This window comes from Benincasa hispida, chromosome 2 (genome assembly GCF_027475165.1).
Source record: "Benincasa hispida cultivar pf3 chromosome 2, pf3_genome.v1.1, whole genome shotgun sequence".
NCBI classification, from domain to species: domain Eukaryota; kingdom Viridiplantae; phylum Streptophyta; class Magnoliopsida; order Cucurbitales; family Cucurbitaceae; genus Benincasa; species Benincasa hispida.
This window is the reverse complement of record NC_143479.1, coordinates 19,534,178-19,549,698: the sequence shown is the minus strand read 5'-3', so window position 1 is coordinate 19,549,698 and position 15,521 is coordinate 19,534,178. Positions and strand designations below refer to the sequence as shown.

The 15,521-nt window shown below is 35.6% G+C and overlaps 1 protein-coding gene across 1 annotated transcript; it reads right to left on the bottom strand.

The window, feature by feature from the left end:
- Positions 1–2,062: 2,062 nt before the first annotated feature.
- Positions 2,063–9,223, bottom strand: LOC120070943 (eukaryotic translation initiation factor-like). Its single transcript, XM_039022867.2, has 9 exons — positions 8,717–9,223; positions 8,377–8,448; positions 7,866–7,961; positions 7,507–7,722; positions 6,904–6,998; positions 4,594–4,681; positions 4,170–4,520; positions 3,828–4,070; positions 2,063–3,735 (listed from the first exon to the last, which is right to left on the bottom strand). Exons 1-9 carry the CDS (start codon positions 8,909–8,911, stop codon positions 2,674–2,676), a joined length of 2,418 nt encoding a protein of 805 aa, XP_038878795.1. The 5' UTR covers positions 8,912–9,223; the 3' UTR covers positions 2,063–2,673.
- Positions 9,224–15,521: the final 6,298 nt, after the last annotated feature.

Here is a 15,521-nt window from a genome sequence, read left to right as displayed (position 1 = left end):
AAGTTAGTTAGACTTTAATAACAATTTTCATGCAATAAAACAAAAAATATGAATATTTGACTAAATTTTACAATGAAAATGCAAATAAATAATTTAAAAAATCTTTTGAAAAACCAATAATAAACTAGCGACTAAATTTAGATTTAAATACAAGAACTAAAATTGAACAAAATCAAAATATAGAAACTAAAATGATATTTTAACCTAATTTTAATATACTAATAACGTAATTTGAGTATATGTAGCACGTTAATGCGAGCATAATTTCAAATCAAACAAGTTAAAAGAAGAATATTGGACAAAATATATTTAAATTAGAAAAAGTAAACATAGCAATGACCAAATTGATATCTAACTTTAGATTTACAGGGGTTGGGAGATTGAGTTGTTTTATTAGCTAATTTTATGATTCTCTAAAAATTAGAAAAAGTAATTGGATAAACTACTTTCATGATTGCATTGGTAAATTTTTTGAGATGCAAGTGTTGTGGTGTCAAATTTGATGATTAATTTGTTGGGTCTGATTTTTTTATTTTTTATTTTTTTATTTTTAAACAAAGGAATTGAGTTAACTTAATCCTATAACTTAATTTGGAGAGGAAATACTAGTTAACCTATTGATGTGAAAAAAAAAAAAAAAAAAAACTACTTTTCAAATTGATTATTTGACAAGTTATTAAATGATTTATTAATCTATTATTCATTTATTTGATTGACCCTATATAATTCTTAAATAGACTTTTATAGCAAGTAATCAATGAAAATTTTCCCTACTACAATAGTACTAAAAATTTTCTCATCATGTGGATAAATGATGAATTCCTTCTTTGCAGCTAAGTCGTCTCACTTGAAAATTTTAGAGTCGAAAGAGTTCTTTCGATTGTCAATTTTTTCTTCATCATGATGTTCCATCCTTCGGAGATGTTCGGTTCGATAACCTGGGATCGGGCTAACTAACAAAAGTGCAATGCCCGACTCAACAATATATATATCAGTCTCCCTTTAATATTTGCATCAACAAAGTTTTAAAATAGTGCAAGACTAATGAAATAAAGTAGCATACGACAAAATAGTGTCAAATTGTAAATATAAGAAGTTAATAGAGTAATACTATGCTTTTTTCCCTTTTCTTTTAATAAAAAAATGTTCCATAATTATTATTTTAACAAATTTTCCCATGTGTTTCCTTGTCAATCCAAAACAATATAATTTACAAATATTGTAATTTTTGTCTTGTCTTCTGTTGGAGTAATAGTTTCCCCTTAAAAAAAAGCCATAGTAGTAGTTACAAGGAAATTAATTTGTATGAGTATTTTTTTATTGTTAATTCAGAAAAAAAAAATTACCAAAAGAATAATTTTTAGCAATCATCTTTAAATATGAGACTTATTGTCACGTACACTTGAGAAAGTCTTCTCGTTCTTAATGCGAGTTGGTCAACCAATAAATGATAAAGTGCATATTTAGCAAGAAAATGTGTAAATATACAATCATCGCATCACATGTACTTCAGATAACTATCGAATTCATGCTTGCATCTCCAAAAGAAAGTCGATCAAATTTATATCCTAATATGACATTCCAAAAATACAAAATCAAATTAATCTAACAGCAAACATTTTTTTTATAAAATTTAAAATTTAAATATAGAATATCGATCTTATATTTAAATTATTGGCCAATAAAATTGTGCTAATGTTAGATTAGAATACAAGTGGAAAAAAAATTAAAAATTGGTCTAGTTCGACTTTAGCCAAACTTGCGCGATAGAGATACACAAAAGGGAGATTTATTAGGGTAATTTTAAAAATGCAAACCATGCTTTGTAAAAATAAATGTAATACTGATATCTTGATTGGGTCTAAGCAATTAACCAATATAATCAACTGAGTTAATTTTGATAATGGCTGGTTGGGTTTGTTTTCTCACAATTACTAAATCACAATTTTATTTTTCTTACAAATCCTTTGTCGGATACCAAAAACAAGATCACTACTTTTCTATATAGAAAGCTTATTTAGTTTCAAAGCTTGGTTTAGATTTTGAAAACGTACAATCAATGTTATAAAATAACGAAATAATAATAATAATAAAGTAGAACTTGGATGTCGTATTTACAGGCTTAATAAGTTCTAAGCAATTAGAAATCTTTTACACAATCTAATACGAAAGAACATTTAAATCCAAAGAGCATACAACAAGAGATCACAAAAGGGATCATTTCCTCGAACTGTAAAAAACAGAAAATTGATGCATAAACTAGCCCCAATTTAACAGTAAACAAGTCCCAAATAGAAACAAATAAATAAAAAATGACGAGATTTAACATATTTTTTAAGAAAAAAAATTATAAAAATAACAGGATCCCTAAAAGGGAACACTCTTTTGAGTTATTCAGCCACGTGATTTAGCCATGCTTGGGAGAGCAAAATCCATGGCATATGGGGTTCGATTTCCACTCTCAATAAACATGCTACAGACTCCGGAAAAAAATATACAACTCAATTAAAATTACCTGTTCTTTGTAGCCACCTTATCAGATAATGAAATACATGTTTGTCACGTGACGAAGGCAAACGAAATGGAGCAGCACGCCACAACAAAACTAAGTGCGAGAAGTTTCATCTGATGACTGAAACTAGAGAACTTGAAGCAAATATAATAAGATTCACCTTAATATGCTAGACTTCGACAGTCCTCGATATCGGATGTCAACGAGTTCAATAAACCTTGCCCAGAAACATTAGAACTAATAGTCTTCAAGACAGCTTCAAACATATCTGTTCTGAACCTGTCATCTTGAACCTTCTTAATGGCCTCTTTCACCACCTGAAAATCCAAACCACCGGATATAACAAGTTTCCCAATTATCTCACCAAAATTGATGGGTGCTTTCGGCAAATCAATGCCTGCATCGTGGAGCATAGAAGCATATAGCAAACATCCAGTTTCAATGTCGCTAGCTGTAAAAACCTTCTTGGAGAGTAAATAGTCTAAAAACTTTACAACTGCTTCAACACAGGGTGGGCTTTTCTCTAGTGCCATGGAAATGGCTTCTTTTACAACCTCAGGGTGGTAAGGTGGTGACATGAGTTCTTCCACGCACTGTAAAGCTTCATCCAAAATCCGGATACTGAAATATTCCTCAAGAAGAGAGTGAGTTTTCTTTTTGAGATCTTTCATTAAAGATGCAGCTGGAACCTGTGGTCTCTCGGCAGGTGGAAGGATTGCTGCTGTTGTAATAGGTTTATGAACCTGACCAGAGGGCTCCAATCCATGACCAAAATTAACAGGACGAGTAGTAGATCCACCTGCACTTGCACCTGCACCCGCACCCTGACCCTGCAATAAAGCACTAGTCTTATTACCAATGAGCCCACTGGTACCCTGGGGCAGTAGCCTTGCATTCAATGTTGATGCTTTGCCAACCAATGGTTGGCCACGTCCAGCAGACTGGATACCAGATACGTCTGCCCCCCTTGGTACAGGCCGGGCCCTAGGTACCTCCCAATTGTCGTTATCCATTCCTGGCATACCAGGCATCTTCCTGGTTCCTGGCATGCCAGGCATCATACCCCCAAAACCAGGTCGATTAACAGGAAAACCCCCAGGGCTAGTGTTCCCAGGAGAACCAGGAACAATGCGACTATTTCTGATATTAACAGTAGCACCTGGACGTAGTCCCAGATTTTTTTCTGCCTCTGAATGTATTTCATTTATAGTTTTGGCTTTAACCTGGAGGAAGGAGAGGACGAAAGCGTTGGAACAAAAGATCCAAAATTTTATTTGACCCACCAAAAAAAAAAAGAGAGAGAACAAGGGTCTACCTCTTCACGCCTAGGAACCCAATTGTTAGCACGCAAATCAAGAACATCACGAACCATGAACTTCAATCGTGGGGCCAACTGAGTGTGTGTGGTCAGTTCTTTCAATCGACCAAAGTACATGTCATTAATACGACGCGATTTAGTGTTCTCGTCTAGCTGCTTACCTATGGTGTTAAAGAATTGACAGATGGCCTCGACATTTTCTTCGGCCGGACAGTTTTTGTTATCTGGTCCTAGGAGTTCCTGATACAACACAAGATATCAGAAAAGGCAGCATTTTACAAAATTTGATGGAAGTGTGAAACATCAGCAATATATTGCTGATAGACATCAAATAAAGACCTGGACAATGTGGTGGACAATCTTCTCAGGCACCATCTTTTGCTTCAGAAGCTCTCCAATTAATCGAATATTTCCAAGAGTACGAAGTTTCACAAGTCTGTCTTTATCTCTGCGTTCACTCTCTTGTTCAGGGGCAGTCATCTGCCTAACCTCTTCCCTCAACTTGTCTGCACCTTCAAAAGCCTCCTGACAGATATTTAAGAGGACTCGTTTGAAAGTAACTTCCCTACCACCAGGTTCATCAGAGGGAAATTGAGGTAGCTTCTGATTCAGATCGGAACACAATTGAGCATACATGGGGCAAAATGTGGGCTCAAGAACAGCCTTGTCAAAAATGAGTGAAATGACATCCTGCAGTGCAAGCAAAGTGAGATTGGGGAAATAAGGAACATCAACTAGAATCAAGCGAGTGGATGAAGATAACCTTCAAAATATCGGCGGAGGTGATTCCAGAGTCAATTAGCTGACCCTTAAGGAGATCAAACTTTTCTGGTGTTAACTTGTTCAATATCCTGCATAATCAAGATATACTATTGTAAGTACCACAATAATCAATAGCTAACAAGGTTTTGAAGCAAACGCTTCAAAGGTTACCTATCACCTTTGAGCCACAACTCTGGTTTATCGGGGATTATGCCTCTTATAAAATAGGCATACACCTCCATTTGATCATGCTAAAGCTTAGAGCTATATCTCTCAAGTGTGGCCACAATATCGATGGACTGCCCAGGGTTGTAAGTGTAATAGCTCATTGTTGAGCGTAATACTAAGTAATTTATCCCATTACCACTCAGTACTCACTCTTGAGGCTTACAAAAGCAAAGAGAAAAAAAGCTACGATGGGCATGATATCCTATAAATGATGATGACAACGACATTGAAGACTGCCTTTAGAATCCTAAATTACAACAGTGATCATTGATAGAAGAGATTGTGAGTGTAGAAATTTTCCCATAGGCAACTCTTCACCATCATGTATTAATGAAAAGGATAAGAATTTGGAAATTTTCCATAGGCGCGACTCTTCACCAAGACTACTTTTACCGCTGTGACTTTAAAATCATCGAAGGCAAAAATTTATAGTATAAACCTATCCTATTATAATAATAGGAGTCATTTTTTTAGATAAGAAACATTTCATTGATTGAATGAACCTATTAATGATAACAGTAGTGATGGTAAAGATATCCTTTTAGAATTTTTGGTTAGCAATACTTTGTCACACCAATTTAGGATTTGTAAAGTATTTTTAATTCACTATTGGAGGCCTACAGCTCATGCTGCCTTGAGACTTACACTTTGCCTCTCCAAGAGGAGAAGCCTCAAGACTGCATTTAGCCTTTTAAAACATTGAGCATGCATCTATTTTGGTTATTACGGAGGACCCTTCATCTTCTATAGGTTTAATTTCTGAAATAAATGGGCTTGTGCATGGTAAGTATTCATGTGGATCTCTTCATTTAATGAGGTGAGCTATTTTGATTCATTGGCTCCCGTGGATGGTCTTTCCAAAAGGCTATATCTTGATTTTGTTGGTCAAGTGCATGTAAAGGATGACCTATATATGGGTTTCAAGTTTCCAAGAAGCCTCATTCATTGTTATGTGACCATTGCATGCAAATTTAATTCAAGTTGCAGTGGATGAAGGAGATGAGGTTTCAAATGCCTTTGTTAGTTTATAAATTGAATATTGTTTTGATTCAGAATATCCGCTTATTGGTTATAAAGGTGGTCTTTTGTTCTTTGATTGATGATTGATGAAGAGCATTCTGGTCTGGAGGCACCCCACCCAATCCAATCCATCCCACTTCCTAAACTATTGTTATAGATCCATTTTCGGTTCTCCTAAGTCAACTTTGCCTTCCTTCTTTCATTCTCTTTTCAGCAAGGAAGACCTATTTCTATTTTGTGTAGAATCCAAGATTTCTTTCTATGTGGCTAAGCCTAATATACACACACACACACGTGTGCGTGTGTGTGTATATATATATTCTTTTTTGAAAGTTCTCTACAGGCAACTTGCTGTTTTTCTGCCTCGACATTTTTTTAGCCGGAGTTTCCATTTGATAGCCTCCTTGTTGGTGGCGGATCTTTTGACGCCATTGATTGGCTCTCATGCCTTGCTCATTCTGGCTGTGGCTATCCTTTTGGAGTTGTCTTCTTTCATCTTCTGGGGTCTTTGTTTGGTTGGTCATTTTGATCTTGGAGAGCATGTATTTTTTTTTTTTTTTGGGCTTTGTAATTTTAGTTTGGCTGGGTGTTTTGTTTTTTTTTTCTCCCATTGGAGTTTGTATCCTTGTGCATCTTAGTTCTTTTCATACATTCAATGAAAAGTTGTTTCTTATTAAAAAATAATAATTTATTTGCTTTGTATAGTTGCAGTGTCAGTAATACACTGTTTTTACATCATTATGGTTTCTATCCTCTTTTCAAATTCTATGTGAAGTCTTTACCTGACTTGAGGGACGAAGGCTCCAGACATGGCATTCTAAACATTTTAGGGTTTAGAATAAATCTTGATGTACTTGCACTAAGAATTTATCCTATCGACCAGGACTTCAATACAAGTAATGGCATAGATTAGAATGTCTGAGGGTGAAGGGATAGGGTGATAATTACCAGATAACTCAAATCCAATTCAAAATAATAAATGGAAGTAAAAAAGAGAATATACAAGGATAGTTGTGTGTAGACATTAGTATCATGAGTAACTGATGTAACTAATATGTATTACCCCTTTACAGTCTTCAAGACACGATCCTTATCAGAGAGGTTTCCTCTCCTAGCTGACCATGGTACCTCAGCTTTGATTAATGCAGGAGGTCCTCCCTAAAATAAGTAAAGTGATGTCAATTAATTAGATATAGGGCCTTTAGATCTGCAATTTAAAAACAAAAATGAAGTAGAGTGAAAAGGGACCAAAGTAAAATGCCCTGCATATAAGTCATTTTTCCCCACTAAAAGAAATATTTTGTTCGTCTGCATCATATATTTATCTTGTCAATGATTTTGTAACAGCAGAACAGCTTTACATATGGCACATCATTTCCTTAAAAATATGTCTTCAACTGAAAATAAACAGTTCCTATAAAAGGTTTTCACTCAGCTCAGTTGATAAATTGATTTAAACCTCAGAATAAATTACATACTTCAATATGTATATCATAAAATTTACTGAGACAAACTGTGTACGTCTTCAATGCTAATTGATTTTGGATTAGGTTTGAGATCTTTTTCTTGTTCTAAATAAATGTTAGCAAAAATGTTTTTGTCTCACTGCATACACATATCAACCATATAAACTAATGAAAACTGCAGTAAGAAATACAAAAATTACCCCTTGGTTAGAAGTGGTTCGGGTCCAAGATGAGTTAGAATCTTGACGATTCAAGTGATTCGCATCTTGTAGTCTAGAGTCAAAATGCCCACCAAAATCTCTGTCTCGGTTTGTTTCCCTGGACCTCTCCTCTCCAGAAGCAGAGAATTGGGCAGAACGGCCACGCCAGTCACGATTGTCAGGCTCAGAATAGCGATTCTGAGACTGATTGAGTTGCTATAAAAAGGGACAGAGAGATGTTAAAGAAATCACGCAAAAAGAAATACATCAAAGTCCTGCACTTTATAAACACACTTAACAAATTAGAAGGGAAACAGATGGTTAAGAAAATCAATCAACCAAACAAACAACATACTTACATTGCTCTCTCCACGACTCCAACTTTGTTCCTCGCCAAAAATTTCCACTTCAATATCCCGTTTAATTTTTAGTATATCATCTGGAACTTCCACAGTCTTCAAGAAACAAGAGTAATCAGGCATACATTGAACAGCACACCATTCTCGACAAATTCACAGTGTCTGAGAAAGTTAACAATAAAAATATCCAAAACGGTAGACTGATAGAATGGAGTATCAGTACAGATAACTGTGAGATTGAAAATATTTAAATACACAAAACTGGATAGCAGCTGTCAGTACTTTTTCTTCATTTAGAAACCAGAAGAGACAGATAAAGAAAGAAGAACAAAACAGATGTAATGAGAGAAAATGCATACAAATCAAATTATCCAAGAAACAACCAGAAGTTTAAAACTTTTATTTGATTAACAATTCAGTTTACGAGATATTCACAAAGAGGAAGTAGACACAAGCACCCGCCGAGACTATAATCTTATTCTAACAAAATAAATGAGAACATAATGTTTACCTCCCGAAGCTGCAAAAGCTGATCTCGGGTATATCGAACACGCTCACGACCCTCAAACCGTGAATCTCCAGCCTATTAAAATTGAACAATGGGAGTTAAACCGACGCCCATACAAAATTCATAAGAACAAAAAATGCGCAACAATTACACGTCTTCTATACAATAATAATAATAAAAAAAAAGTTTCGAACAATGGATCAATTGAAGAGGAAATTAAACCAGAAACCACGAATAAATCCCCAACCCCAAATTGCAATCACAAGTCACACGCCCAAGATCCAAATGAAAGAAAAGGGAGTTGGTAAATAGAATCCAATAAAAGAGCAAGGTGGGCACATACCTTTACAGAAAAGGAAGCGGAAGAAGCGGCATGGGGACGCAGGGTAGGGAGATCAGAGGAAAATGAACCGAAAGAAAAAGAAGATGAAGAGGATGAAGAAGAAGATGAAGATGAAAGGTCAAAGCGAGGACCAAGGAGTCTAGGTCGACCGCCACCAGGTCTCAAGCTCAGAACCGACTGATCACCTTGCTGCATAACTCGATCTATCGCTCAAGAAGGATAACTCCGCCGCAGAACCAAGAAGAAAAGGGGAAAAAGAAGAAGAATCAGCGGAAGTGGGCGGTGAATTGGGGATAGGATTTCGATTATCGAAGAAGAAGTGAAGAAGGTTTTTGGTTTTTTATGTGTGTGTTTTCTCTCTCTTGTTGTGACGCCGAGAGAGAGAGAGAGAGAGAGAGAGAGAGCGATGAACCGGTTGAAGGAGAGAACCTAAAAAACCCTTCCTTCCTTTCCCACAGCTCGCTCAAGCACACCAATCTCTATCTCTCTTTTCCCTTTTTTTTTTCCTTTTTCTTTTGCCCTCCATAAATACAAATATACAATTTTAGAAAAATTAGTTTTGGCAAAAATATCCAAATATAATAGGGAAAATTAAAATAATATAGTAGTTTTGAAAACAATTTATAAAAATATTATAGTTTTGAAACTATTTACAAAAATATTGTTTTTCTTTATAGATCTAGGGTTGAAAATTCGACCAACATTCAACCTTTACCTTTTTTTTTTAATAATTTTTTATTTTATAAATTGTTATTATTCTAATATGTCGAGTGTTAAAAATTCGACCTACCTAGATCGAATTTTCAACATTCGACCTTTGTTTTTTTTAAAAAAAAAAATTCTATTTTATAAAAATAATTTCTAAAAATATGTTATTATTATTTTTTTTATTTAAACTCTAAAAAGAACAAATTAAAAAAATAATATCTCACAAAAATAAAAAAGTGTAAATTAAAATATCTCATTTATATAAAAATAATTACAAAAATCAATATATCCCACCAGGCGGACATCGTCGATGTCGAGCTAATTGTCGTCGTCGACTTCGAACTTGAGGTTGCTCTGGTTCTTCTTGATGTTGCTCTAGTATCTCTGCAGGCGCTTCATGATATAAATATTCATTATGCTCTCCACGACCCCGACCATGTCCATGCACGTATGAAGACGAAGGACCAGCCTCTGAGTCATAATGTCCTGAACCAAATGCTAACATCATCATCATCGGACTAACATAATCAGTTTGACTCTGCGTCTGCATCACAAGGGCAACTCTTCCACATTATGAGCAACCTCATCAAACTCATCCTCTTCCCGTACAGGTCCTCTACGTCTAGGAGCTGGTGGAGGAACAATAGGTATATCGTACATATAATGTATCTCCTCCATATAGCTTTGGTTGTCACTACATATAACAAGAACCTGGTTTGGATCATTCGCAACATCACGGAGTCTACTGTTGTTCGATCTCTGTGAATTATAAAACAATTAGATAATATTTAAAATAAATTTAAATTAAAAATAATTAGATAATATTCATTCATTTACCCGATGACCCACAGTTGCTCTCGGACGAGTGATGTAGCGCCTTGTGATATTATTATACCAATGAATGCAGTCTTGAGTGACATCCCTGTCAAACTGTTCAATAGAAACCCCATATTGCAATAAACCTTGCACGATAGTGCCATCGCACTACCAAATGTGCAACTTTTTCGGACCAATTTACAGTTCTTAAATCGATATCATGCAGTAGAGGTTCAGTATTACAAGGCGATGGGACATCCTGTTGAAAACCGAATTGTCTCATCACCTTATTAGGAAGATGTCACTCACCAATGTGAAGACATATAAGATGACCCATCCTCCGCCATATGTTTTGACCATTCAACAGAAATTTGGTAAAGTATGCATAATAATTTTGTACCGCTCGTAAATAACCTGAAACATAAAATATTATATTGGAGAACATTAAAGACAAATACAATGTGTATAAAATAATCAATTAAGTTCAGTGTAATGTACCTGATCAGGTTGAAGCAGATCAAACATGTATCTGTACTGGCTGACTATATGTGTGGCTGTCCTAGTCACACAAAATTTGTCTCTCCACCTAAATTTTTAAATTGATAATTTAGAATCTAAATTAACTAGATCAGTGATATACAAATTAAATTGAATTAAAATAACATACCGAGAACCGTAGGCTCATCCAGCTAACTGAGCGTCATTAACATGTTGTAGTTGTGGAGCCATTGTTGGAAATCGCTCTCAAGCCCATAGTTGCAAAAGTATGAGAGGTCCAGCTATCTCACGAACCTCCGGTCTTGTTGCTTTGCATAGTTGTCTATACAACCATGCCAAATATGCTCCACCCCACGAATATCGCCTCACATCATAGAGGTTAGCTAATAGTGGCAGGAACATCAAGTAAACAAAATGACTTGATTTGTCGGAAAACAGACTTCCAACCATCATTTGTAGTATATATGCTCGCGCATATCTTATGACAATTTCCTCGTTTGCATCATCTGCGAGCTCATGGAATTGTGTTCCCAACCATATCAAACTTAACCTCGATCCTTTAATTTTGTCGGCAGGTGGGGTCAGACAGAGGTACAGTTGACAAACTTGTGACCAGTCATCGTACATCACTCTAGTGATTGACCCACCGTCAACAGGTAACCCCAACAACACTTTTATGTCTTGTAGAGTGATAGTGCACTCTCCAACAGACATATGAAATGTATGTGTCTCAGGTCTCCATCTCTCGACCAAGGCTGTGATCAGATGCCAGTCCAACTGAATAAATCTCAATCTGGCAACCCCATAGAATTCAGATGTGCGTAGTAGTGGTAGTATTCGAAGGTGGAGTGGGATAGTGTGCTGGAGAACTGCCTCTCGATATTTCCCATACAAGTGTGTACCATCTATCTGAATTATCGGCCGACATTTATTAAAAGCTTCTATACAAAGACCAAATGCCCAAAATACAGAAGTTAGGATAACATGGCCTTCAGTAAGCGTTTTTTTCACTCTCCACTCTACATGTGTTCTGGGATTGGTCTGCTTAACCATATATAACCACCCGGATAACAATTTGTAAAACTCATCATAATCACCGAACACTTTAGCCAACGCTTTTCTTTTGTATTAAACTAATAATTTTGTATTAAACTAAAAATATTAAAGGTACAAATCTTACAATTTAATGGACGAATGTTATCATATGAAACATAACAATAAACTATACTTAAATACAAACAAAAACAAATAAATTATAAATAAGATTAACATGTTGGTATAACATCCCAACCATAAAATGAACACTAATAACAACTAAAAGATTAACACTAATAGAGAAAGAACTACTAACATCAATATGTAAACATTATTGAATTCAACATGATAGATCTACTAAATATAATAAAACTAGTAATAAATAAATAGTAAACTCACAAATTTAACTTATCTTTTTTGTTCTTTGTTGCCCAAACAACAACAAAAACTATAAAAAAAATATATAATAGTATGAGAATAGGAACAAAATGTATAGTTCTTTAAAAAAATGAAATTGTGTATAGTAAAGGTACAAACCTCATAATTTAATGGACGAATGTGGGAGAAGAAGAAGATTTGCTGAAGACAATGAGAAAATGTGAGAAAATGAGAGGTTGAAGGCAGTGAGAATGAGAGAACGAAGGCAATGAGGAAAAAATGAGAGGCTGATCTTAAAGGTCGAAAGGCAATGAGGAAAATGAGGGAAGGAAAGCAGTGAGAAAATGTGAGAAAATGAGAAGAGAGGGTGGGGGTTATAAGCTTAAAGGTCGAGTTTTCAAAACTTGACCCATGAGTTTGGCGTTGGGAAAATAATATGGATGGGATGGGACGAGACGCTGACACACTGCAAAGATTCGGATTCGTTTTAAAGGAGGTCGACGGTTCAAATCACTCTGACGCGCGCTGCAGAGATTCAGATTCTTAGCTAAGCGATCACTTAGAAGTTTGTGGGCGATCGTGTAATGAGGAAAGAGAGCTCTTGAGAGGCCATCGCAGTGTGTCGCTCATCGTGTACTTCCACTAGGCGATCGTGTAGTAGAGCTCAATGATCATGTAGTAAAGCTTAGCGATCATGTAGCACCTGGTTCATGATCGTATAGTAAAAGGTAGGCGATCGTATAGGTTTTGAGAAGGCGAGCATCTAATTGTTATAGCTAAGCGATCGTGTAGAAGTTTGTGGGTGATCGTGTAGTGAGGAAAGAGCGCTCTCGAGAGGCCATCGCAGTGTACCACTCATCGTGTACTTCCACTATGCGTTCGTATAGTAAAGCTCAGTGATCGTGTAGTAAAGCTTAGTGATCATGTAGCATTTGGTATACGATCGTATAGTAAAAGGTAGGCAATCGTATAGGTTTTAAGAATGCGATCGTCTAATTGTAATAGCTAAGCGATCGTGTAGTGAGGAAAGAGAGCTCTCGAGAGGCCATCACAACGTGCCACTCATCATGTACTTCCACTAGGCAATCGTGTAGTAAAGCTTAGCGATCGTGTAGCACTTGGTACACGATCGTATAGTAAAAGGTATGCGATCGTATAGATTTTGAGAAGGTGATCGTCTAATTGTAATAGTTAAGAACTCGTGTAGGAGTTTGTGGGTGATCTTGTAGTGAGAAAGAGAGCTCTCGTGAGGCCATGCAGCGTGCCGCTCATCGTGTACTTCCACTATGCGATCGTGTAGTAAAGCTCAGTGATCATGTAGTAAAGCTTAGCGATCGTGTAGCATTTGATATACGATCATATAGGTTTTAAGAAGGCAATCGTCTAATTGTAATAGCTAAGCAATCGTGTAGGAGTTTGTGGGTGATCATATAGTGAGGAAAGAGAGCTCTCGAGAGTGGGAGTTTGGAAGACGTTGTCGCGGAGAGGCCATTGTAGCATGCGCTCATCGTCTACTTTCACTAGGCGATCATGTAGTAAAGCTCAGCGATCGTGTAGCACTTGGTATACGATCGTATAGTAAAAGGTATGCGATCGTATAGGTTCTGAGAAGACGATCATGTAATAGTAATAGTTAAGCGATCGTGTAGGAGTTTGTGGCTGATGGTCGCAAAGGATTTAGTAAGCGATCATTTAGTCATACTGAGCGATCATTGAGAGATTGTAAACGATCGTTTAGCGTCTCGTAAGCGACGATTACCTTATTTGATTCCTATCGTCTAATAAAGAAGTTGTTCATCGTTCACTTGTTCTTTCCGGAAGTTTGCATCTATTGTTACATTAATAAAGAATTACTAAACGTTCGCATAGTAATTTTACTAAACGATTGTGTGTGAACGTGTATAATTACTAAACGATCGCATTGTAATCTACTAAACTACTAAACGATTGTGTGCGATCATGTATAATTACTAAACGATTCTTTAATTTCCTTTAGGTCGAGGGTTTCTGTCGAGGGTTAAACTCTCGTCCTCTTCTCAATTTTCTTTAGGTCAAGGGTCAAACCCCCGATCTCTTCTTTAATTTCCGACAGGTCGATGGTTGAACCTTCGACAAAACATTTTAAACAAAATCCCCGCCTCGAAAACTCCAAAACAATCGTAGATTTCTAAATAGTTTCATAACCACTATATTTCCCTAAATTGTTTTCCTAATTACAATATTAAAAAAAAAAATCCAATATAATATTATAGATATCCATAATTTATTTATGTTACAACAAACCCATAACCTTCATAGATTATCCAATCTCATAATATGTCCCATTAACTTTTATGTTGTAACATACACTCCACCATGCTCTATAAATAGGGTTGTAAGGTGTCTTTGTAGAGGATATCACCATTGAGTTTAATATTAGCTATCTACTTTTTCTTTTCTACTTTTCTCTTTTGTCATGCTTTCATATTCTTCTTATTTCATCACACGTTACCAACACGAGTCTCTACCACTTGGAAGATTTTGTTGAGATTGGAGTTGATTCATTGGAATACCAAGAACGATAAAAGACTCTACATATTATTGAGGTATTTAAAACTAAAGTTCAAAGAAGGTGAGTACTCTATTTAAACCATACATGTGATTTATGTGTTTGTGAATTGATTGTTAATATATATTTGATATTAGATTCTATATTTAACTAGATCAAATTGTAAACTTGATATAAGTAATATGTGAGCATTGAAATTAAAATCCTTAGGCATTAGTCCAACTTGTGTCTTAAAGTACTTGTGAGGTTTTCAGCCTTATTTCCACTTTGAGATTATAATTAATCTTTTGGTTGCTTGTTATGTTTTGGTAGGGATTTAACGTCTTTCTTTTAAACATCTAACCGAACAAAAAATATTTATAAATCACCGAACTACTACTTATACTACTGGGTAGTACAAGTGGCAAGAATGGGGTCGAACCATAGAAAGGTCAAGAATTAAATGTCTCCTAATCTAAATTTGACTGTGGAAAGTAGTAAAAACGGGGGTTTTGGTTGTTTGGTTGACAGGGAAATAAAATGCATAAATTAAAATGCGAAAAAGTAAGATAGGTTGAGAAAAGAGAGACCGAACACAAGATTACCTTCATCAGTTTAGAGATCGTAGGATTTTCTATGAATCTATTCATCGATTAATTATGAAAACAATCTTGAATTAACTATTCTTAAGCCTAATCAAATGTAGGGACAACCCATACAAACTCCCTAATGAGAATCAACATGTTGTTAATCCCTAAATTAACTAAGCTCGTTACAAAGGCAATTTAATTAGATAATTGCATTACGTTCTTGGATTGATTAAAACATTAAGCGAGAATGGCC